Raw genomic sequence first — 25,282 nt, 5'->3', positions numbered from 1 at the left:
TAAATTCAGGAAACCGATCGGGTGCATTTATACATTCCCCGCCAGTTCCTCTTTCTCTTCATTAACTGGGATGGAGTAGTGGGTTTGTAAGTAGTGATGGGTTTCCTATTAGCAGTGCCAACCTGGTTCTAACTGCTTCCACTCTGCTACACAGATCAGTCTGATGGTTGCATTGTGATATGTGTAAATAACCTGCCTTGGATTCATTAATGGAGCAGAGAATGAAAAACTATTTATCCAACCATCCATCCTCCACAAGACAGCTTGGTCATGACAATATGCTATATAGAAACCCATTTAATCTTTCGTTTTAACTGCAGATTCATAACAGAATATCAGGTTACCAAAGCTCGTGTGCTCATGTCTCTCTAGCTCTGTCCCTTATGCCAAGTCAGTGTCTGTGACTTTTCCCAGCAATCACAAACACCCTTCAAAACCTTGTATTCCTGTATCCTCAGTGTCAGGGCTGGTCTACACTGGGGGGGTGGGATCAATCCAAGATACGCAACTTCAGCTACGCGAATAGCGTAGCTGAAGTCGAAGTATCTTGGATCGAATTACCTGGGGTCCACACGGCGCGGGATCGACGGCCGCGGCTCCCTCGTCGACTGCGCTACCGCCGCTCGCTCTGGTGGAGTTCCGGAGTCGACGGTGAGCGCGTTCGGGGATCGATATATCGCGTCTTAACGAGACGCGATATATCGATCCCGGATAAATCGATTGCTACCCGCCGATACGGTGTGTAGTGAAGACGTACCCTCAGTCTCCCCACAGCTATCAGCCTCATGCTGTAGTACCGTTTGTGGCAGCAATTAACCTCATTGTGTGGTCTTTCTTTGGCCTTAGCTAAAGAGAAATCTTACGTGCAATTGTAATTTCCTTCTAGCTGAAGGATTTCAACAGGGGGAATTAGTTAGAAATAGAGCTGATTGGAAAATGGATTTTTTTCCTGCAGAAAATGTCAAATTTCTATTGAAAAAACAAAATTTTTCAGCTTGCAGCTGAAAATGGAAAATTTTTGGATTTTGGCCTTTCAGTTTTCTGATAAAAAGCCAAAATTTTCCATAGAAAGTAGACACTTTGTGCACAAAAAATAAATAAAATAAAAATCATTTGGTCAAAAACCCAATTATCTGTCAAAAACAGTTTCAACAGGATGCTTTCGAGCAGCTCCCAGTTAGAGGCAACAGATTGACATGTGGGAATTCCTGCCTTTGTAGCACATCTGTGCAATCCCAATAAGGCATTCCTCTATTTCTGATTGGAATGAGGCAGTGAGAAAAGAGGCAAATACTGTGGTTGTTTTCCAGACGAGTTTAACGAGGCCAGAAAAAGTGTACAGCTGTGCACAGCACCATGTGCTCAGAAACATATATTCACGACCCAGGGATTCCCTGCATTGTTGTAATGTTCTTCCTGTCCCTTCTATAAGGGGCCACTCTTCCACTCTCAAAAATGAATCAGCTTCCCTGAGATCTGAAGAAGCGTTTTCCTGAGCGCAGCATGTTGGAATTTTTAATTTCCGGCTGAATGGAAGAGCACAGAGGTATACCTAGCATATTTATCAAACACTCTCTGCATTTCTGCCAATTGAACCTCTCCAGGCTGAATGCATGATACTGGATTTTTCTGGGTACTGCTACAGAAGGATGTTTGAAGACATTTGCAATAAAATTACGGTCAATCCTGGACGCTGCTTGCGATTAACTGAATAGCTGCCAGCAGTACCACACCTTTGTGTGGAACAATTTTTCAGGGAAATCAGTAGAAACCCCTATGCTGGAATCCTTCTACACATGGACTGCACAAACACGCAAGGCTAAACAGAGAGCCAGTTCAGATGATCTTATCCTTATCTTGCTGACAACTTTCACACTAGAGCAGGTGGGAACTTTTAATCCCCCCCCCACACACACACACAGAAAACGGACAATAAAGAAACAGTTTTCATTTTTGAAAAAATTTTAAGTGGAAAAATTTGACTTTACCAATAAAGAATCAATTTTTTTTTTAGTTTTTTAAAACCCAAAAAACCTAAAAAATTTCATCTGAAAACTGAAAGATGTGTAATTTTTAGCTGAAAATATTCAGTTTTCCAAATAAATAAATACATAATTTTCTTGTTGAGGAAAGAGAACATTTTTTGGTGTATAGCTGCAGACCAGTATGGGAGCAGAGGGCCAGACTGGAAGCTCAGACAAGCAGAGAGGGCTAGGGGTTGTATAAGGACAGCAGGGATCATGAGTCTGGAGGAAGTGGGGTAGACTGGGGTTCAGAGCTATGCAAATAATGAATTTTCTAGTTTGCTGCATTTCTCCCTTTCAGCTGGGCAAAGGGATTAGCAAACTGCTCTAAATGCACTGTTTTGCTTTGTTCCTTGGATTATTGAAGAACATAAGAACATAAAATGACAACCAAAATGGGTCTGACCAAGGGTCCATCTAGCCCAGTGTCCTGTCTTCTGACAGCAGCCAATGCCAGGTGCTTCAGAGGGAATGAACAGAACAGGTAGTGCTCAAATGGAGCCATCCATTCAAACTGGATTATACAGCTGATAAATTTTTAAACATCTGAAAGAATGTTTAAGGGGGGGGGGAGAGTCCATTTGGTACCATCCAAATAAGTAACAACACAAAAGTCTGCTGTCTGACAGCACTTAAAGTCCAGGGTATTTCAAGCTACAATATATCCACTCTCAACTAAAGGCAATCCACCTACTGGACAGACGCTCCTGTGGAAGCAAATGTAAAGGGAAGAAAAACTCCATCAGATAAAGTGACAAAAGCCAGGAAATTCCGAGTGAAGGATAGTGCTTCTGCGGCTGTGTGAAGCGAAGGATCATGTGCAAAGGAAGAGAGATGATCACCCCTTAAATGTGAATTTCCTGCTTAACTTTCCTCAAACATCGGTCCTAAGATTTGGTTTTGTGTTCTGCTTTATGAGGACTTTTGTTGTTGTTATTAGATTGCAACACGCACATTATTTACCTTCCATCCACTGAGTGAGGAGGTATTTTAAGCAGTGTAATAAAACCAGAGGGAATGGTATGTCTTGTTTAGCCAATGGAGTTGTGCGCACTTCGAGCACTGGGATGAAGGAATATTTAAGATGAACACCAGGAGACATTTCCAATGGGTGAGGCCAGTGAGTCTGTGGAATATCCTCCCACAGGGAACAGTGGATGGTGATGTGTTATTTTCAAAGCAGACTGGAAAAAGCACTGAAAGATACACTCGAGTTAGCAGTCCTGCTTTGGCTGGGCACGTGGACTCAATGACCTAATAAGTCTTTCCTGCCTCTGGCTTTTGTGATGATGTGAGCACTTCCCTGCACGACACAATGCAAATTCATCTCTATACGTTCATGTTGTCCGAGGAAAAGATTTTGCCAAGAGCAGAGTGGGGTGCTGGAAATTTTTCTGACTGGAGGGGAAGGGCAGTAGCAGATCATCAAGTTCCCAGAAACTGTTCCTTCTTTTCTGCTGAGTTCTCATGGATTGTGTTTAGGGAAAGTTTTGGATGCAGTTATTCCGTCTGCATACATTGTCTTTTGGGGGTCGTCCAGTGAGGGTGTGATGGAGATTAATAACTAAGTAAAGTCTGTTCTACAGATGGGCTCAAGCCACTCATTGCTGTAGTATGTGAACACCTTTCAGACATACGTTAAGCAGCATGGCTATCCTCTGTCCCATGTGGTTCGTTCTCTCACTCACCCCCTTCTGAGGGGGAGAAGTGTGCGTGCAGTGAAGTGGTTTGTTTTGGTTGGGCTTTATGTTAGTTGGTTTGAAATCTACCTGCTGCTCTGTGTTTATCTTATACCTATCTCATAGAACTGGAAGGGACCCCGAAAGGTCATAGATTCCAGCCCCCTGCCTTCACTAGCAGGACCAAGTACTGATTTTGTCCCAGATCCCTAAGTGGCCCCCTCAAGGATTGAACTTACAGCCCTGGGATGGTCCTTAGTTCTTGTGGGAGTTTGTTCCACAGTCTTGCACTGCCACAGCCTTAGCATAAATGAGAATCTGGCCCTTAGCTTCCGAGGCTGCTTTGAGTCGGCCAGAGAGCGTTTGCAGGGCATTCCCACCCCGGGGGATGGGCAAGCTGCCCTGCGGTGTTCCGAGCCCTGCCGACCATGGTCATTGGCCGTCATTCACTCTCTGCGCAACAGAATCAGTCCTTCATTTCCTAGGGGCAGCTCTTCCTTGTGGCATCTGGCAAGAATTATTTTTTTCTTCACCAGGCTAATTATTAAGTAAGAGCGGGAGCGAGGTTTCTCTCTCGCTGCACTCAGAGAATGGAAGACCTGCCTTTGCAGACTTTGTGGGGGCTTCAGGCATGAGTAGGGGAGAAAGCACTTTCGAAGGCTTAGCTACGCCCTGCAAGAGCCGAGGGCCCCATTCCTCAAGTGCATTCTGGCTGCTCTGTACCACTCCAAAGCAGCCCTAAAGCCAGCTTAACCAGCCCCTCTCCACTGCCTAGTGGAACCCTTGGGTAGTGGAGAGATGCTGCCGTGGTTTTTACATTGCAGATAGCATGGAGGGAGAAAAGAAGCACGACTGGGTCTCCTTTATACCGAACAACCCCTTGAGGCAAAGGCATCTGGTGCAAGTTAAAACAGCCTTTGGGTGGACTCCCAGGTCTGGGACAGGGAACTTTACACAAAGTCACTCTCACTGCTTTAACCTTTGCACATGAAAACTCTCTATAAGGCTGTATGAGTGTTTAACATGTATCTACTGGAATCAATCTATAGACTATGTACCTGGATAAGACCTACCTTGATTGGCGTGTACCACCTCCGGGGAGAAGAGGACCTGCGCATGCTATTCCCCAGGTTCCTGGGTTCGGGGAATTCATATTCTTGCTCTGGCATCTTCACTCTAGCATTCTTGGCTTTCTCTAGTTTAGCCCCTTCTTCTGTGGACCCCTTTTCTCCCCAGCGGACCTAAGAAGAAAAACATCGTTGGCATCTTAAAATAGCATCTGCTGTTGAACGTAAAGCTGCAACATTTGAATCTGGATTTAGATTTCCCCATTGTCCAGATTCACTTTTGAGAGAGGGACAAGCTGCAAAGTTTGGGTCTACACTGGAGCTTTGGGTGCTGGGATCTGGGGCTTTGGTTCAGTCCCATCTCTCCTGATTGCAGCTGCAAGGAGTTCCCACTCTGGGCATTTTGGCACATGTAGATGCTGGGTTTTCTAGAAATGGAGAAGATCATTTGCCTCAGAGAAGACAATTGTTGTACAGAATCTAGAGGTCTTTCCATACTTCAAACCTGATTCTGAAACCATCAATCCTCATTCATGCAGGCAGTCCCACTGGCGTCAACAGGGCCAGTTGCTTGAGTTGGGGTTGGTAGAAACAGCAGAAAATGCAATTGCAAAGGGCTAGCTACACCCCTGCGAGAATCCAAAGTCCCATTCCTTAAGTATATTCTGGATGCTCTGCACTTGCCCAGTGGAACAATGATTACTAAACCATTGGAACAGCTCACCATGGGATGGGGTAGATTCTCCATCACTAGAAGTCTTTAAATTGAGACTGGATGTCTCTCTAAGGTTACATCCGGTATGTAGAGTACAGACACTGCATGCCCAGCTAGCATGGGTATAAATAGCAGTGTAGACGGCGAGGCACGGCTTAGGTGAGTAGAGTGCCCTAAACAGCTGAAACCACAGGGTATGCACCCTACACAGCTCTCTGCACATCCAAGCAGGGCCTCCCATGTCTAAACAGCAATTTTTAGCAGTGTGATGTCCTGCTGACTCCCTGCTGCCAGAGCCTTTGTGAAAGACTCCAGCGGTGGGGAAAGGCTCTGGTAGATCCCCGCTGCCGGAGCTTTTCACTGTGATATGCAGCAACACTCAGCAGTGACCAGTGTGGACACAGCCTGCCTTTCAGTGTGGCGTGTAGCTACGCATGTAGTACCTGTACTCTACCCATAGGGTGACCAGATAGCAAGCATGAAAAATTGGGACGGGGGTGGGGGGCAATAGGTGCCTATATAAGAAAAAGCTCCAAATATTGGGACTGTCCCTATAAAACTGGGACATCTGGTTACCCTATCTACGCGCAACGGTAAGTGTAGACATAGCCTAAAAGATACACTATAGCTCAACCACAAGTTACGGGTGCTACTTTATGGCTTGTGTTATGCAGGAGGTCAGACTAGACAATAGTCCTTTATAATAATAGCCCCATAATGGTCTCTTCTGGCCTTGAAGTCAATGGGCTTCATTCTCATTGCCCTGTATCATGGGTTGTCATTGACACCAGTGCAAAGTGAGCGGTAAATGCTACCATTCTGATTGGATAGCGTTTTACTCCCCCGATACACTCATTTCGCACTGGCGTTAAGTTACTGAAGAGTAACAGAAAACAAGAAGGACCTAACATCTGTAGAGCATCAAAGCCAAAAACTCCCAAGGCTCTTTCTCCTTTGTGCTCCATTGACAAATGAGAAAATGGGAAAGGCAGTGTTATTACCTGCCACGACTGAATGTTATGGGCTATTGACAACGTGAGTTATTAAAAACAAACAAACAAACAAACAACCCAACAAATTCCATTTGGGTTTTTATTAAAAATTGATTCCTGACATGCATCCAACACAGTGCGGTTCTGCGGAATTCCCTTCGGGCAGCTCCAGAAGAACCAATACAGTGTTTTATGAAGACAAGGAAAGTACCTTGCACTCCAGCAGACCAATGTGGCTTAGGGCTTGTCTACACTTAAAACACTGCAACTGTGCCAATGAGGTGCTTCAGTGAAGATACTACCTATACCAATGGGGGGGTTCTCCTGTCAATGTAAGTACTCCACCTCCCTGAGAGGCAGTAGCTAAGTTGTCAGGAGAATTCTCCCATTGGCCTATTGCTGTCTACACAGGGGGTTATTTCACACTTCTGAGCAACATAGTTATACTGATCTAACTTCCTTGTGCAGACCAGGCTTTAGATGTGCATAGAAGAGGGCATAGAGCCCTGATTCCCAGGCTGCTTCCATGAAATCTCCTTCTTTCAGACCCTACTTCAGGGCTTTCCACAGAAGCCCAATTTTCTCCCTGTGGAGAACTTGGAGTTCTCAGCCCTTTTATGAGGCCCAGTTATTTCTCAGGCTGTCATCTGCCCCCAATTAGTTCTGTCCTTTTAGGCTGGGAGGCAGGTCATTATGGTTCAGGGAGGCCTGGTCCCAATTCCTCTCAAAGGATCCAGTCACAAAAAAGTGAGAGAAAGTGGTATGTTCTCCAGCAGAATGAAATGAAAAAATGCAGTGTTTGGAAAAACCTTTCAAATTTTTCATTTTGAACAATTTTTGGTGGGGTGGGGGTTGAAAAAAAAATCTTGATGAAAATGGACATTTCCATTTACTAGGAAAGCCATTTTGGGTGGGGTGGGGGTGGGGGGAAATCTGACCATCCCTTATGAACAGAAACTAGTCACTGGTAAAGATAAGCAGTCAACAAAACCCAAGAGAGCAAACCAAAGCATTCACAGAGCCTATTGAAGAACGATCAGCGACTTACACCAACATTTTCAAACATGATGTCTAAAGTTAGGCTCCTAAACCCATATTTCAGCTGGAATTTTCAAAGGAGAGCCTAAGAAGGGTAGGTGCCTAACTCCTATTGAATTTCAATGGGATTCCTGAATAAATGCCCTGATTTTCAGAGGTTCCATATACCCACATTCACCTCAGTGGAGTTACTTCCAATTAACACTGGCATCCCAGAGAGAGAGAGGTCACACCTCCTCTTTGTTTCCCTCTGGGAGAATGACAGAAGGATCTTGTGGCTGAGTTTACGAGTGAGTTTTCCTGGTACGTAAGCAAATATTTATTTACCTCCATCCTTTTAATGCCACCAACACCTCGCCCACCATAGTAAGAAGCATCGACTGTTGGCCACTTCTTCTTAGGAAGGCCATCGTCATCTTCTTCCTATCAAACAGAAAGGAGATAGATACTTTACATCACGGGGTTGCGTTGTCAGTGGACACAAATGGATGACTAAGTAAAGTGCAAACATAGACTGTAAGACCCCTTGACATGGGTTATGTTGAGCCAGCAAAAGCTGTACATGGGTTAGCTTGCTGAAGCTAGCTTGAATCTAACTAGCACTGGTAGCAACAGCAGTGAAGCCAGTGCAGCGTGGGCTTCAATGCAGGTAGTGTAAACCCAGCATGGACCCTGGATATGTACTTGGCTCACTAGCCTGCACTATGTTGCTTTCACTGTTATATTGCCTGCTAGCTGGACTCATGCTAGCTCAGGTAGGCTAGCCCATGCACAGCTTTCGCTGTGTAGACATGCCCATAAAGTGTCAGAGAGCTGTAAAGGGGTCTCGATCTTTTGGTGGTTATTTTTCAGGGGATGTGCATTCCTGTTAAGAAGATATTGTTTGGGTTATGAAATAACACAACTTGACAGGTACAATCCTGCCCCAGCAAAACAACTTGTTTTGTTTTAAAGAGACTCTGTCTTGCATCATCTCTGAATTCTGAGAAGTAAACGGGTTGATCCCACAACGTTTCAAGTTGCAAAATCATTGCTTGAAATCTGGTTGAGACCGCCTTAAAACAGAAGAAAGAAGAAGGAATACTGGGCCAGATCCTGAGGTATGGCCAAAAAGCACTCAGCACAGCTCAGGAAGGAGGCATGAAGGTGGCTTTAAAACATCTTTGCACTCCCCCAATCCTGGGGCCTTCTGGGTGCTGCTCTGGGTACCTATACTGGCTGTCAGTGGCAACAAGGAGCAGATCAGGGGCACTTATTTCCAATGCTGGTGAAACCCTTCTGCAGTCAGATAAGTCTGTTTAGGATCTGTTAGGATGGTGTCCCTAGCCTCTGTTTGCCAGAAGCTGGGAATGGGTGACAGGGGGATGGATCACTTGATGATGACCTGTTCTGTTCATTCCCTCTGGGGCACCTGGCATTGGCCACTGCCGGAAGACAGGATACTGGGCTAGGTGGACCTTTGGTCTGACCCAGTATGGCTGTTTTTATGTTCTTAAGGATACATATAGCAGAGTGGCCCACTGTGCACATTCGATACGAGACAAGTGTCAGCAAACTAAGGATCTCAGAGAACAGAAGGGGTAAAAAACTAAGAGGCAAGAGGGATTCACTCTTTTAGGGATTCAAACAACTTGCTTGTCCAAACGAAAATAAAAGATAACTACCGGGGTGTAAATACCAAGGAGGGAGAAGAATGCTCTGAAGTGGTTCAAGATGACATTACCAAGAAGAACAGGATGCAAGTGAGCAAATGTAGGCTGAATATTAGAAGACAGTCTTAATAATGATCTTTGACTTGTGTAATCTACGAGGGAGACTGCCCTTTAAAGACAGACACAAACACTCTGCTGGTGTGACTTCAGTGACTTTACTGGATTTATGCCAGCAGAGAATTTGGCTCACTGTGTAAAAATGGAAATCCTGATCCTGCAAAAGCTTAAGCATGTGCTTAGCTTTACACACAGTGAGTAGTTCCACTGAAGTCGGTGGGACTGTTCACTGTTCATAAAAGGGAAACACGTGCAGAATCAAGGTCTAAGTAAAGGCATTAGGATTTGGCCCAGTGAATTCTATTAAAGCGTGGTAAAATCCCCCTCAAGGTAAGTGACTGAGACTTGATTGCCTTAGTTATTTAAAAATGAACTGGAGAAAGCCCAAGAGGGGTTCTCAAACTGGGGGTTGTGACCCCTCACAGGATTACGTGGGGATCACAAGCTGTCAGCCTCCACCCCCAAACCCTGCTTTGCCTCCAGCATTTATAATAGTGTTATATATAAAAATGCGTTTTTAATTTATAAGGGTCTTAGGGTCACATTCAGAGGCTTGCTGTGTAAAAAGGGTCACCGGTACAAAAGTTTGAGAACCACTATGCAGTAGGTGACAATCCTGCACTGGTCCCAGGGCAATGCACTATCTGACCCCCATGGTTTATAATTTCCATGATTCTCAAATTGGGCTGAGAATTGGCAAAGCAGAAAAGCAGAGCTGGTTAGAAAAGGGGATGCATTTTCCAAGAAAAAAATGTAGGAAGAAATATTTTTTTTCTTTCTTTTATTTCTAAATGGTTCACAAGAATATTCCAGGGTTTTGATCAAAAAGCAAAAACCTCTTCAGGTTTCAAAAATCAAAAACAAGAAAAATACATTTTTTAACTAAAAAAATATTTTTAGTTTTTCATTGAATAATGAGAAAAAAATAGAATCATAGAATATCAGGGTTGGAAGGGACCTCAGGAGGTCATCTAGTCCAGCCCCCTACTCAAAGCAGGACCAATTCCCAACTAAATCATCCCAGCCAGGGCTTTGTCAAGCCTGACCTTAAAAACCTTTAAGGAAGGAGATTCCACCACCTCCCTAGGTAACCCATTCCAGTGCTTCACTACCCTCCTAGTGAAAAAGTTTTTCCTAATATCCAACCTAACCCTCCCCCACAAAATTTCAAAGGAAACTCAATTTTTCATTTCCAAACACAGGCATTCTTTTGTCAATTTTGTTTTTCAGTTGGAAAATTTTGACCTGTTCTAAAGAAAAGCTAATGATTAACTAAGAACTGCAAGTTTCTTCTTTGCTGAAGCCTCTCTCTCTTTGCTGAAACATAAGAACTTAATATCTCTGCATGAATTTTTCCATGAGGATTATTATTTTTTTTAATTGGGACCAAAGCCACCAAATATTTTCTTTCAGCGTCTTTCTTTCTTTCTTTCTTTCAGCACAAACTGGACATCTCACAACAGGAAATGCCAAGACTTAAGAAATCTTCCCCGCAAGCCCTTATTAGCTCTGAGAGTCTTTTCAGACCTTGAAAGGAGGCGTGTCTGCCAAAACAACAACAAAAGTAACACCCCCCCATCCTCCGAATGGCTACAGCATAGGCTTGGAAAGCAAGAGTCACAAGCCCACTGCAGGATGGGGCTGTTTACATGATTTGTAGGCACAGGCGATTTTGCAACACAAGCACGGAAAACACCCTTGATGTGCTTCAGACTTGGCCAGAAATTCAACAGGACATACGAGTAGCTAAAACAAAGGAAGCACAAATATATAGAGAGAGGCAGATGGATCGCAGGTCTGGGCCCATTAGTATCACTGTCCCTATTTTACAATCTGAGGTACAGCAGGGCATGGATCAGCATTCACGTCGCACTGCACTGGGCCAGGCAAGCTAATGATCCAACCAGCGGACCAAATTCAGTGATGAATCCTGGTCACGTGCCCCCTGAGGCATGTTGTGCATACGCTAAGGAGAATCTGAAGCACAGAGGGGTGACTTTCATAGATTCAGAGGCCAGAAGGGGACCATTGCAATCATCCGGTCTCACCTCTCATATAACACGGGCCATAAATAAAGTCAGACAGCAAGTCGATGGCAGAGTCACAAATAGAACCCAAAGGTCAGGAGCCCACTGCAGCCTCCAAACCATCCTTCTTCTCGGTTAATAATGTGGGGCCAAACACTGAAGTCCTTGCTCAATCATGAGTCAGTCCTTGTTCAGACCACCCTTCCACTGATGGTAACAGGAATTTTTCTTGCGTAAGAGCTGAGTCAGAGCTGAGAAAGGATTTTCAGGCTTTGGCCCAGCAGCGATAGGAAAACGAGAACCCTAAAAATCCAAGTGCGTTTCAGGAAGTTGGACAGTGACTGTATAAAAGTTTTTAGCCTTAGATGGAGTTTACCACCAGCTTTGGGCTGCATTCCCAAGCAACCCGACTCCAAGAAGACCCGGTCCCGGCGCGCCGGGGGCCGCTACCGGCCTCACACCATCCACGGGCACCTCTTAATGGTTTCACGCACTCTTGAACTCTAGAACTTTGAAGATGAAGAAAGAATTCAAGAGGGCGTGAAACCATTAAGAGGTGCCCGTGGACGGTGTGAGGCCGGTAGCGTCCCCCGGCGCTCTGGGACCGGGTCTTCTTGGAGTCGGGTTGCTTGGGAATGCAGCCCAAAGCTGGTGGAGAACTTTGAAGAGAGAGTTCAAGAGGGCGTGAAACCGTTAAGAGGTGCGCGTGGACGGTGTGAGGCCGGTAGCGGCCCCCGGTGTGCCGGGACCGGGTCCTCTTGGAGTCGGGTTGCTTGGGAATGCAGCCCAAAGCTGGTGGTAAACTCCATCTAAGGCTAAATACCCGCACGAGACCGATAGTCAACAAGTACCGTAAGGGAATATATAAAAGTTGGCATCTTTCCACCCCAAATATCTGCTTTAGATGGAACTGGAGTTAAATTAAACATAAAAGAAGATGCCGACACAGATAAATTTTTGGAGCCAGAGATCCATCTTCATAAACTGCCAGATGACAAAAAAACAAAGATCTTTGTCTCATATTTTGTACTAGGCTCCACGTTCTTCCACCCTGACCTGAGGGAACCTTATTTGTGGTTGACATAAGGATAATTCAAGCTCCCCTAGGGGCATCTGAAACACTCAGGGCAAGAATTCAAACTGAATTTGAACAGATATGAAAACGCTTGGAAACCTTCCCCTCTTCCCTGCCTTAATAATTATTTTCACAGTGGCCTCTGCACTGCTGGAGCCCCACCAGAATAACATTTATGCAGCACTTTGCAGGCTCAAAGCACTGTATAGCCATTGACAGCCCTGCTCCCTGCCACATGGCTGGGCATTATTATCCCCATTTTACAGCAGAGGAAACAAGGCACAGAGTGGCAAAATATGACTAGTGGAAGGCCAGTAGTGGAGCCTGGATTAGAACTCACTGTCTCCTCCTTCCCATCGTCTCCCAATCTTGCTGCCGCTTTTCCATCAAATCCCCAAAATGCCTCGAGAAAGGCTGTTCTCATGGGAGTGATGGTGTGACCAGAAGAAGGCAGCCCCACTAATCCAGCGAGACAACCTGTTCTCAAGAGACTTTTCGCTCAATTTTGCAGACTCCAACAGTTGGCATACGATTCTCATCAGCATCGAAAACCCAAGCCTGCAAGCCCTGTATGGGTGGAGCTCCCACTGGCTCCGGGAGTAGTTCTGCAGGCAGAGGGCTCCCATGCTCTTGCATTTACCTGCCCTAGCCCTCCACAGTGGGAATTCTGTCCTGTGCTCTGGGCATAAAGGGGCAGTGAGACACCCTAGGGAAATACCCCTGACTCCAAGGGGCTCTCCAGCACATGGAGAGATATCCTCACTGTGTTTGCAGTCCCTCAGAAGGAGTCATGCTAGGGGCCATATGGGGCAGGAAGAGGCATGTGTGAGTAGTAGGATTGCCAGGTGCTCAGTTTTTGACCGGGAAGTCCGTCGAAAAGGGGACCTGGCAGTGACCGGTCAGATGTCCTGACCGGACACCAAAAGCCCAGTTACTGTGGGGTGGGGGGAGGTGCCGGGTCATTAACCTGCGCCAGCCCCTGCTCACCTGGGGTTGCCTCCTACCTGCAGGCAGGCTCCTTGTCAGGCTGCAGCAGCTCCCATCCCAGCCCCTAGCAGAGGGAGCGGAGCTGGGTGGGGAGGGAGGTGGAGATGATCCAGTGAGCAATGAGGGGAAGGAGGGAGAGGAGTGAGCAATGGGGGCGGGGCCTTGGGAGAAGAGGCAGAGCGGGGGGGGCTTGGAGGAAGAGGCGGAGCAACAGGCGGGGCCTGTGGAAGAGGCAGAGCAGGGGCGGGCCTTGAGGTGAAGAGGCGGGGCAAGGGGCAGGGCCTTGGGGGGGGTCCAGTTACCAACAATTGGAAAGGTGGCAACCCTAGTGAGCAGTCCTATGCACTCACTATTCGCCAGTTGCCACAAGTCCTATAGAAATGATGCCCTAACCAGTGCTGGGGGCCAAACTGGAGCCCAGCTGCCCCAAGATGGGTAAGGCACAAGCCCAGTGCTGGGATGAATCTCCTGAGGTTCACTCCTGACCAGTATTCAGGTCTGCTCAGTCCTTGCCGGCTGAGCTCTGGCTGCCAGCCTGTGCAACGCAGATGGTGTCTTTCAACTCCATCACTTGCTGCCCGCTGTAGTTTCCTGTACAGCAGGTTCTCAAACTGGGGGTCGGGACCCCTCAGGGGGTCATGAGGTTATTAAATGGGGGGTCGCGAGCTGTCAACCTCCACCCCAAACCCTGCTTTGCCTCCAGCATTTATAGTGGTGTTAAGTATACACCTCTACCCCGATATAACTCGGTAAAGCAGCGCTCCGGGGGGGCAGGGCTGCGCGCTCCGGCAGATCAAAGCAAGTTCAATATAACACAGTTTCATCTATAACTCGGTAAGATTTTTTGGCTCCCGAGGACAGCGTTATATCGGGGTAGAGTTGTATTAAAAAGTGTTTATAATTTATTAGGGGGGTTGCACTCAGAGGCTTGCTATGTGAAAGGGGTCACCAGTACAAAAGTTTGAGAACCACTGCTGTACATGAACATAATTGATGTTTGGAAACAGAGAATTTTTCCTGAATTAATTCTGCAAATTTGGGATTTTTTTTTATAGCAAATGAAACAAATATATGGTTGACTGCTATTAAAAATCCCGAATTACAGAATTAGCTCAGGACAAATTCTTTGTTTGTAATATTATATATTTCAGCCAGGCCAGCTGGCTCTGGACAAATGGATTTATGTTGCTGAGGGCAGAATGAAGCAAGCGTGCAACATGTGGTGCCTATTAACTGAGTTGGATGCCATATTTCTCAGCTACCTGGCTGTCTTGAGAAAGATCAGAAACACTTAAGATTAAAGGCTGCATAAGAGATTCGTGCTTGTTTTAGTTTATTTTTTATAGGCTGTCTCGTCAAGTCATCACTATAAAAAAAATTAGCTGACCGACCGGCAGCTTCCGCCACTCAAGTGTTCTCCTTAACCTAAAGTAACTGAACTTTCCATCCCTTCAGCTCTACTGTTTGGGCGTCTTAGATCTCCTAACCTTAGACAAGTTGAGCTAGGTCAGTAATCGGAGGAGAGACCATCAGGGAAAAGCAAGGTACTGCATGACGGAATGTCAGTAATTTACAAGGAAGCACTCTTCTCTTTGAAATCAAAGGGGTCCTGCTTTGAACTCGCTAGCGCAATAACACTAGCAGTGAAGCCATGGCAGCATGAGCTAGCCACTCACTGGCCACACCCAGGGACCCGGGTGGGCTTGTCACAGTTTCACTGCTATTGCTATTCGACCCAGCTAGTTCAGAGCGAGTACAGGTTTGTCTACACGTGCTGCAGTCACATCTCTGACTGCAGGGTAGACAGACCCCTAGTATTATTATTTGTATTTGTAGCTGAGATCGGGACCTCACTATGCTAGGCACTGTACAAACACACAATAGGAAGAGACAGTACTTGATCTGAACAGATATGACAAACAAAGGAAATGCAATTATCCCCATTTGACAGATGGAATACGATGGTACAGAGAGATTAAAACACTTGCCCAAGGTCATGCAGGTAATTCTGTAGCAGAGCCAGAAATTGAATCCAGTCCCCTGGAATTATATAGTCCACTGCCTTAACTGTAGTCACGTTCCCTCTCTTTCAACCAATGCCCCCTTGTGGTGAGAGGTGTGTTGTGCTGCTGGAGATGTCGTCTCTAGCTGAGATGTAACAACGGTGGTCTTTGACATGTGACAAGTATCAGGGGGTAGCCGTGTTAGTCTGTATCCACAAAAACAACAAGGAGTCCGTGGCACCTGAAAGACTCCTTGTTGTTTTTGACATGCGAGATCATTATAAATCCCATAGTCCTTTCTATGAAAAAATTTAATTTAATTTAATATGATGTGTAGCCAATGATTTTAGTTTATTATTTATTTATTGTGTGATGTTATGATTAATTAACATGCTATATTATATATATTCATTGTATTTTAAATAGAGTTAATGTGTAGAATTATAGAAGTATAAGATTGATCAGTATTTAAAGGGAATCATGTATTAGATAAAAGTAAGACATGCTGAAATGCAAGAACCTGTAGGCTGAGGTCTGCAAGATTTTAGCCTAGCTATTTTAGGCCTTGGAGATAAGAAATGCTGACATAAGTAAATGACCGAGGAATAACCCAATGCCCTAAGATTATGGGAAAAGAGATACCAAGTGGTAATATTGCAAAAATTTAGTCGGAAGATTAATTTTAAATTATAAAAATGCTGTAAAAGCACATCTGTCTCCAACATGTGTCTTAACCACAGAATACAGGTGGGGCATCAATGTTAATGAGAATAAAGAGAACCTACACAGCCTATAGAATTCAGGGTTCTTTATGTTTCTAGGGGACACAGACCAATAAGAAAAGAGAGGATTGACGCTTTCATGTACATGTGCAGCATGTAGGTATAGACAGAATCACATTATAAAAAAGGGAGCCCAGAGCGGGAAAACTCCAGCAGGGACCATCCCTGTATTGATGATCAATCCATGAGAGACCCATCAGACTCTAACACCACCTAAGAGGATGTCAGTATGTCTGTAGTTATAACTGGTGCATGGATATATTTAGGAATTGTATATGCTGTGACATTCATAACTTTGTTGGCAACTTTAATAAAACTGCTAAAAGCTAGTGGACTTTGTTCGTGTGATTGTCTGTGTTACTTGCCTATGGTTTCATGTGTTCCTATGAGCTCTAGAGCTGAACTTGAGACTGTAGCCACTAGAGCCGAACCCGTGGTGGCATAATGTAATTTACATCAAATAAAATAAGTCTACAGATGTGAAAGAAATCAACCCTAATTGTCTATGCAAATTCTCACTTCAAGGGGGAGCTGACTTCTCGCTATCCTCTGCTCTAATCAGGTTTGCTGCACCAGTCCGCCATTCTGCCTATATGTTTCAAATTCAATTTGGCTATTTAAATCCTCACCTTCCACGCATAAAACCCACTTCTCCCCATTCCCAAAGGCGCCCAATCGATTTTCTCTTACACTTCTTTCTTCCTTCTCTTTCCTGGAAAGTTCCTTTCCCTCCCACTCTGCAATCCCTGGTTACTAGAGAGGGGGCTGAACGAAATATGCAGGCACACAACTGCAACCTGGCTTCTTTAAAGGAATACATTTCCTGCTTGGGTGTCTGAAAAAAATTCAGAGCAGACTCTCGCCCTGGGATGAGCCACTACCAGCTATTCTCTGGCTCCAGGAATGTGCTAGCATGTGCCTGGGAGATGGCTTGGGGCAGAACAAAGCAGTTCAAGGGGGAGAGATGAACAGAAGCTTTCATCTGATGGCTCAACAGCGACCTCCATGTGGTGAGTTAAATTCCTCTAAGAAGAGGACATAGGAGCCTGCGTGGTTTTGGAAGCAGACTTCCCTTGACAGTGATAATCATCACCTTCAGCCTGTCATAAATGTGCTGCTGAATGCGCCTTTCTTTCCAGGACTTTCTTGTGTGTGTTTGTTTTGATGTATGTGGGTAAGACGACAACAGACGTAAGCATTATCCAATTACGGGCTGGCTGGTGGCTTGGCCCTGGTGCTGTGCCGGGAATGACCTTACGGCTCGGGTGAAAAGGCTGATGCAGTGTGGAGAGAACAGGTCGGAGCTCTGGGGAGAGGGTGCATACTGTGGCAGTCTGTCTGGTTCTCGTGTCTGTGAATGTCTTGGGGAGAGAAGGTGTCACAATGGTGGGGAAAAGTTAGCTCCAAAATCAAATGCCAGCAGTACATCATAATACCTCTCCTTCCCCACCTCCAGAGCAGGGAAGGAACAGACTCTAAGAGGTACAATGTTTCTTGGGATTACTCCTTACACTCTGTCCTTTGCTCTATGGCTGTATTCACAATCTAGCCCTCTGTAGATCAGTAGCAGCACACTGGGTCTGGTAGTGAACGGGGAACCCGTGGCATATTACAAAGCACTGGCCTGACACATTGTCTTTGATTTGTCCTATGTAGGAGACAGGCTGCCGTGCTGGGTCCCAGATTCAGCTCATTGGTGAATTGCTTGTCCGGTCTGAATCGGAGGGAGTTGCAGTAAGTCCAATAGCCAGGCGTTCATCCAGCAGGACTAGCTGGAGCCTTCTTACCAGCTGGAGGTGGAAGCATGTGTGTTTTTGATCCATCAAGGCCAGCAAAGAGTCTGGCATACCCAAACAAGTGCATTCAACCTTAACTGCTGAAGGGCATATACTCCAATCAGAGAGCGATCGGGTTCTTACTAGCTCTTCAAGCCTTTTAGCTCTTCTGATTGGCATTACTTAGATCTTTTCTGGATGTCATTTAAACCATCTGTCCTTCATCCAGGCCCCCCAGTGCTCTGTACTATCCGTGGGACAGCATTTGTGATCTTGAGGTTAATCAATCAGAAATCTTCAGCTGATAAAAGTCTTCCTTTGCCAACAGCGAGTGTGTCTCCAATCTGTCTCAGACGTCCTTTCAAATAAAACCTTGGGCAGATTTCTGAAAGCACTGAGGCTAGTTCTTCATTATCACAGTATAATGCATTGTCCTTGCAATGCAAAGCCATCTGGCCTCAGCTTTTAAATCTGCTGATGCAAGAATTCCTCTTGTCTTATTTTTGCCAAGAGTTGGGGGGAGGGGGGAATTCTTACTGTAAATGTAATGCTGCTACTTAAGGGATTAGTACTGCTTCATGCTGGAGATGAGTGGTTACCAGGTTTTCTGTGGGGGAGAGAGCTATCTACAGCATGCTAAAAACACTAGACTGAATCCATCTTCCATTTATTCTTAGAAAAATAGAGAGAATGGGGCCCGATTCTCTCTGCCATGCAACGTGTTGCTTCCAAAGGCCATCCTCCTTTCAGGATTGGGCTCTATAATGGTAACTGAGTCCAATGAAATATACTTTGTCAAAATGTCTGCCTTCTTTTCCGGGCCTGATCCTGGGAATTGCTGAGCACAGCCTCAACTTCCACTAATTTCCTAAAGGTGTCTAAAGAAGTTTTCAGATTCTGAACTTTAAAAGATTTATGTCAATTATATTCCAAGATAGAGGGTGCTGGTTCACTTTAACATTAAGGCAATGTTACACCTTTCTGGTGGTGTAAAGGGGGCCCAAGGTGGGAGGAAACGATATTGAAGGCCGCTTTACTGCTAACGTCATGTAAAGTGGTCTTAGGGTAAATGAGAATCAGGTTTATAAAATTCTAGGCTCTGGAGGAAAGTGCTGTCAGATCAAAGGCTTTTTCCAACATAAGACTGACACTCACAACATGGACACCCCTTTCAGTGCCCCAAACCCCAGCACCTAAACACTTATGCCCCACATGACCTGCCCTAAATCATGGAGTCATATTTGGTTATGTCTACACTGCAGCTGGGAGCAAGCCTCCCAGCCCAGGCAGACAGGCTCACACTAGCTCTGCTCAAGCCAGCATGCTAAAAATAGCAGCATGGGCTAGCCACCCAAGTGTTGGCTGGGCTTGTGCTCGGGCATGCCATAATGTCCACACTGCTATTTTGAGCAGGCTAACTCGAACAGAGATAGTGCATTTCTGTCTATCCACACTGGGAGGCATGCTCCCAGCTGCAGTGTGGACACAGCCTTTAAGGGACCACCAGATCATCCCATGGTAAGTTGTGGCAGAGCCAGGAATAAAACCCCAGGAGTCAAATCCTCCACTTATGTAGTGTGACTAGAGCTGCTCCAGGTTACACCAGCTGAGGATCCATCTCCTGGGAGTCTTTGACTCCTAGAACGCTGCTATACTAGACTGCAAGCCAGATCAAATCTCTATCATTCATGACAATTCCCACCCCAACAGTGCCTCATGCACCTGCATAAATAAAATAAAGGTAGGGAAAACGCATTTTTTTTTGGTACATCTCTTTGTCTGGTGCACATACCCAGACAGTGTCTTCATTAGCTGTATCTTTGCATTTAAAGTAATTGCAGGATTTGAAACATCAAACCTCAGAATGTCTTTCTTCTTAATCTCAGCAGCTCTTTGAAGTTGCTGTGTTGTGTTGCGTGCTTCTCTGCCAGAGCATGTCGAGAGATGCTGCATTTACAATGGACATTACATGCTCCTTAGACCAGGAAGCCTTAATTCACGGTAGCAAAATTAAAAACATCCAGCACTATCACTTCCTGTTCAGTCCCACCAACAACTCAACTACGTGAGAATATATCCTCTCCATCAACAGTCACTTGTGTGGAGAAATCAGGTTACTCAGACCTTTGCTGGACAATACTGATCGCAGGGTTACAAGTTCTGTAGTTCCGTCTCCTAGCCAGCTCTGAATTTAAACCAGACAGCAATTGCTTTGAAAGCTTTGGATAACACTGAATGCATCCCTGGGATTCTCTTTGGTTTGGGATGGTTGAAAGTGTGACAGATTTACAATATCCTGAACAAACCTTATGAAATTAAGATACATTTTACTGAATGATGTTAAACCTTATTGAATTAGGGTTAACACCTTTGGAATTCATTGTATTACAAATGCAAATGTTTATGTACTCCTGTGAAATTGTATGGAACTGCTTTACCAGAAAGACAAGATTAATTCAATCTCTGGAAGGTCAGAGGAAGTTTGAAGGTCTTTTTGGAACTCTACAGTGTGAAGTGGATTTCCTTAGGAAATACCTTGAAGTGAGGGGAATGCAAATTCTCCTGCTCTGATGCCAACCTTTTGGAGATATTCCCTGAGGAGACAGATCCTGTGTATACTAACTACCTGCTTTGGGAAACTCCAGTTCAAAGACCCCTGAACTGTATAAAAAGGGAACTAAACATGTTATGAGGGGGCTTGTTCTGAGCTGCAGCTCTGATGAACTTGTAACCACAAGGATTCCCTTAGGGTGGGGTATTAAAAGGCTGTACTTGCCAGAACCCATGCGAGAGCTGGGATGAACTCTGGTAAGCTTATTAGCATGTGTGTGGGTTCTTTTATTGATTGTAATATGTTTTCTCTGAAATGTTTTTTACCTTATGCATAAAGTAGGCTTGCTTAGAAAGAACTGTGTGGTAATCTGCAGCAATTACAATGTTATCCATCTCTAAAGAGAAAGCGAGCAGGTGTCATAGGGCAACCTGTCTATGCCTGGATGACATAGTGAAGGTAGGGGACTGTCCTGCTTGGGAATACTCCAGTCAGAAGGGAGAGTGACACGTGTCTTCACCCAAAGGGGCAACAGCTGGGGAGCTGAAAGCCAAGATTGGGGGGCCCTTGCTGAACCACTGAGGGAAAATACAGCTGCAGTTGCCCGGAGCTGTGACAGAAAGTTCATTGGACACATTTCCCCCTCGAGGATTCTCTTCAGTGGTGGTAGCCGCTCAGCAGTTCATGCTTCTAGTGACTGACATGCTGTATGAGTCCCGTTGTGTCAGTAGGAAAACAGATAAGCTGCAGATACAGGTTTAGGTAACAACAGGAGCACATTTATTGAGGCATAATGTAGCGCCCTACCCCTGGCGGGGTTATCAGCAGTAGGGCCAGAACCTGGGACCTCTGGAGGTAAAAAGCATGAAAAGCATAAAAAATAAGGCCACTCCTACTCACCAATGCTGTAGCAAGCTCATCAGCCTCTACCTATGGCTCAGCCACCCACTGAGTGTGCGTGGATTACCAATATGCAGCGTACTTTGAAGGGTCCCTTACAATATGTGCTAACTACTTATGCCAAACAATCTGTTCCACCCTGCATTTTGCTGTGATGCTGGGAGTTCCTTTCCCGGACTTGAAGAAGAGCTCCGTGTGGCTCGAAAGCTCATCTCTCTCACCGACGACTGTTGGTCCAATAAAAGATATTACCTCACCTGCCTTGTCTGTCTATGGGTTACAAAGACAGTCCCAATGGAAGAGACTCCAAGCCCAGATCCTCAAAGGTATCAATAGGAGTTAGATCTGGGCCTTCCTGATAGAGCATGGTGAAACTGTCTGTGTAATCACAGTGCACACAGGTAGGTGTCAGAGGGGTCTGGTTTTCAGAGAGACAGCCGCCCCAAGTTTTATGTACAATTTCCCTACCCCTTCCAAGGTGCTGACACTGTGATTAGTCTCAGGCTTAACAAATGCTAATAACAAACACAACATTAGAAGAAAAAAAATCTCCAGTGAAAATAACAGGAGAAGGAAAATCTCTCTTAGCAAAGGGCTCCAATCCTGCAAGGCCTCCTCCATGTTTGCTCTGTGCATTGAAGGGTCAGCGGAAAATATAACTCAGGGAAAAAGCATCTTCACAGCAGTTTAATTAATCTCTTGTTCTTTAGTTCAGCTTCTGCCAAGAGAGACTGGCCAATAGAACCAAACAGAACTTGAAGCAAATGCTGCTTTATTTGCAAAACATTCGCAGGATTACCAAATGCCTCCTTATGTGCGAGACGTACATCCCCCCATTACACCAAGATGTAATTTCCCTTCCCAGTGTTTGGGCAGAGAGCTAGCATTCCAACCTGATGTATTTTAATTGATTTCAGCTATTGAATCCCTTGACTTGGAGGCATGTGGAGCGCAGAGCAGATGAGCCACATGCAATTTCAAGTGAATACATTTTCCCTTTCCTTCTGAAGCTGGAAACTGACAAAGTTGTTGGATTTACTTCGGGCCCAACAACAGACAGAGCTGATTAGGGAAGTATGTCAGATGGTTGCAAAGAGAGGCACGGATTGAAAACGCCATTATGAGAGATGAGCATTCTGATCTGGAGGCTGATTCAAATCCAAACTTTTGTGGACTTTGGGAGCATTATGACTTGGGTTTCTGCTTCAGAGCTACAAAGTCTCAGGTTCCGTTCCTGGCTTGGGCTCCAGCTATTCTGAGCCATTCCACTGATGGGAAGCTCACTGGCTTTCCCATGAGTACTACATCAGCAGAAGCGGAGCAGGATTCCGGAGAGGCTAATGCTTCTCAGCCCTGAGCATTAACAGCTCTGCCTTAGAGCAGAGAGTGCTCTCTGGACAGACTTCATGGGGAGTGGGGGAAGGCTCAATCCAGCAAACACATTTTCACTCGTGAGCTGGATGAGAGTCAAGAATACGTCTCCAGCAGCAAAAGGCAAGGGAACAAACCCACTGCACCACTCTGTTCATGGGCTTGAGTCTCCTCTCACTTACCCTGCTGTAAAGAGCTGATCCAAACTCCACTGAAATCAACGCTAAGAGTCCCACTGATGTCAGTGGGCTCAGGACAAGGTCTAGTCAGTCTAGTAACTGAAGTGCAAAGCAGTGGAAGGGAAAGAAGAATCTCTCTCACTGCTAGTTGAAAGCAGCAGTATGTGGATATGGCACAGAAAGGACCGGCATATATCAGGGAGGAATCTGTCCCAGGAAAGCAATAGTGATCCAGATTTAATCATCACACATGACTGGATTTGTACAGAAAGAATAGGTGGGTAGTAAGTTTAAGATTTTCACATGAGAGTTTTAAGGTTGCTTTTCTCTCTCCTTGAGTAAAACCTGTGGGCCCAGTTCGCTGGTGTAAAATGGTGCTGCTCCTCTGAAGTCAATGGAATTACACCAATTTACACCAGCTCATAATTTGGCCTTTGGGCTTCAAACCTAATTCGCTAGAAAGGAACATTAAGGAATAGCGCATACAGCCTTTACTCACACTGGTGATGTGGTGCAACTTAGTGCTCACCCATCTATCTAGATGACATAGTCTAGTGTGCTTATGTCTTCCTATTGAGTTAAAAGTTAAGCATGCACTTAACTGCTGTCCTGAACAGGGCTGATTTGCTACATTGCTCTACTACTCAAAGCAGAGAACAGTCTCTCTCTCTCCCGCCCCCTGTACACGCTGTACAGGCGCAGCTCTGACTGGCTATGGCTCGTTACCTAATCACTTTGTGAAAATAAGGTGACTGATCCCTACGTGAATGAAACATGCGCTGAAGACATTAATCAGAAAGCACAGTAGGCCCAAAACCTCACTTGTGGCTTAAACAGCCCCGTTTGCCTATTGGGTGCAAGAGCACAGGAGGTGAATGCGAAATGCTAACTCCTGCCTCCTGCTATGTTCTGTGTGCTACCTGCCTGGAAGCAAAGGCACAGTGAGAGCTGGTAATGCTGGTGTCACTTACCTCACTGTCCTCTTCAGGGGGTGGAGGGGGCTCTTTGATAATCTGGAAGGAACAAACAGAAACAGACAACCTTAAATCCACACTTCGTTCGTCGGCATGATGCAAAAGTCACTTTAATAGAGGATTTGTCCCTGCCAGCTCCTCGATCGCGACTGTGATGCATGTGGATTACATGGTTCCTACGTGTGCTAATTCTGTCGGGATAACCATGGGGATTCCTAATAAGCCACTGTAAAACCCTGCCATGCAGGCGTTTCCTAATTATAGTTCCCAATTAGAGTTTATATCACCTGTTGCTATGATCGCTGCCAATCGTGATGTCAAGGTGAATCTAACCAGTCTTGGAACTGACACTCCGGCTTTCTGATCAAGAACAAAATACTCAGTGCAGCTAAAAAACCCCTCAGCTGAGTAATAATGGGCTGGTCTAAACTAGAGAATTAGATCGACCCAACGATGTCGCTCGGAGGTGTGAAAAATCCCCGCCTCTGAGCGACGTAGTTAAGCTGACCTAAGATCCTGTGTGGTCAGCGCTAGGTCAGTGGAAGAATACTTCTGTCAACCTACCTACCGTGTTTTAGGGAGGTGGATTAACTACAGATACAGATTATTGTATCACCTAAAGGCTGCAGCTGAGATCAGCACCCCATGTGCTAAGCACTGTACATAGAATCATAGAAGATTAGGGTTGGAAGAGATCTCAGGAGGTCATCTAGTCCAACCCCCTGCTCAAAGCAGGACCAACCCAGAGGTGAAAGTAAGCCGGTACGCTCCGCCTGGGGCGCTCAGCAGTGGGAAGGAAAGCAGTTATTGCTTATTATCCTTCACACTGTTGGGCTAAGAAGTCACTCTCTCATGAGCTTTTTAATTAAAAAAAAAAAACATATAAGTTGGAGGCTCTCCCAGCATTTCTAACTAATAAAGCAATTGGGGTGAGGTTTTGGGCTGAGCGGGTGTATTCTCCATAGAAACCATTTAAATTTATGTGGGAGGGAGGCTATTAGTTCATGCATGAAGTTTGTATCTAGGACTCAACAAATAGCTGGCTATTATTACAGCTCTCCACTCCAAGTGCAATAGAAAGCCATCCAAAGGGACAGCTATTACATACAGGCATGTCAAACATCTCTCCCGAACTCCAAATTCATCCCTGGGGCATGGCTGTTGAAATCAGTGGGCTAAATCCAACCTTGGGGAAAGCCCAGTGATGTCAATGCGACTACACCAGGGATTCATTTTGTCCCATGGCCACATATTTATCTGAATGAAGGAACCCTTTCTTTAAACTGCACTCAATGGGCCAGAGGCTACAAGGTGCGGAGTGCCTCCTGCAAGGTGGCAAACACCCTCGGTTTCCCTGACTTCAACACGTCGCAG

General features: G+C 45.5%; 1 protein-coding gene across 1 annotated transcript in view; it reads right to left on the bottom strand.

The window, feature by feature from the left end:
• The window catches only part of ANTXR1 (ANTXR cell adhesion molecule 1), a 194,154-nt gene that overhangs the window by 58,658 nt on the left and 110,214 nt on the right, over window positions 1–25,282 (bottom strand). The window contains exons 14-16 of the mRNA XM_065399001.1: window positions 23,906–23,947; window positions 7,843–7,938; window positions 4,777–4,944 (exon numbers count right to left, since the gene is read on the bottom strand). Coding sequence (XP_065255073.1) covers window positions 4,777–4,944; window positions 7,843–7,938; window positions 23,906–23,947 — 306 coding nt within the window. The remainder of the gene's footprint in view (window positions 1–4,776; window positions 4,945–7,842; window positions 7,939–23,905; window positions 23,948–25,282) is intronic.

This window comes from Emys orbicularis, chromosome 2 (assembly GCF_028017835.1).
Source record: "Emys orbicularis isolate rEmyOrb1 chromosome 2, rEmyOrb1.hap1, whole genome shotgun sequence".
NCBI classification, from domain to species: Eukaryota; Metazoa; Chordata; order Testudines; family Emydidae; genus Emys; species Emys orbicularis.
The sequence above is the reverse complement of the archived record's forward strand: the minus strand, read 5'-3'. Positions and strand labels throughout refer to the sequence as shown.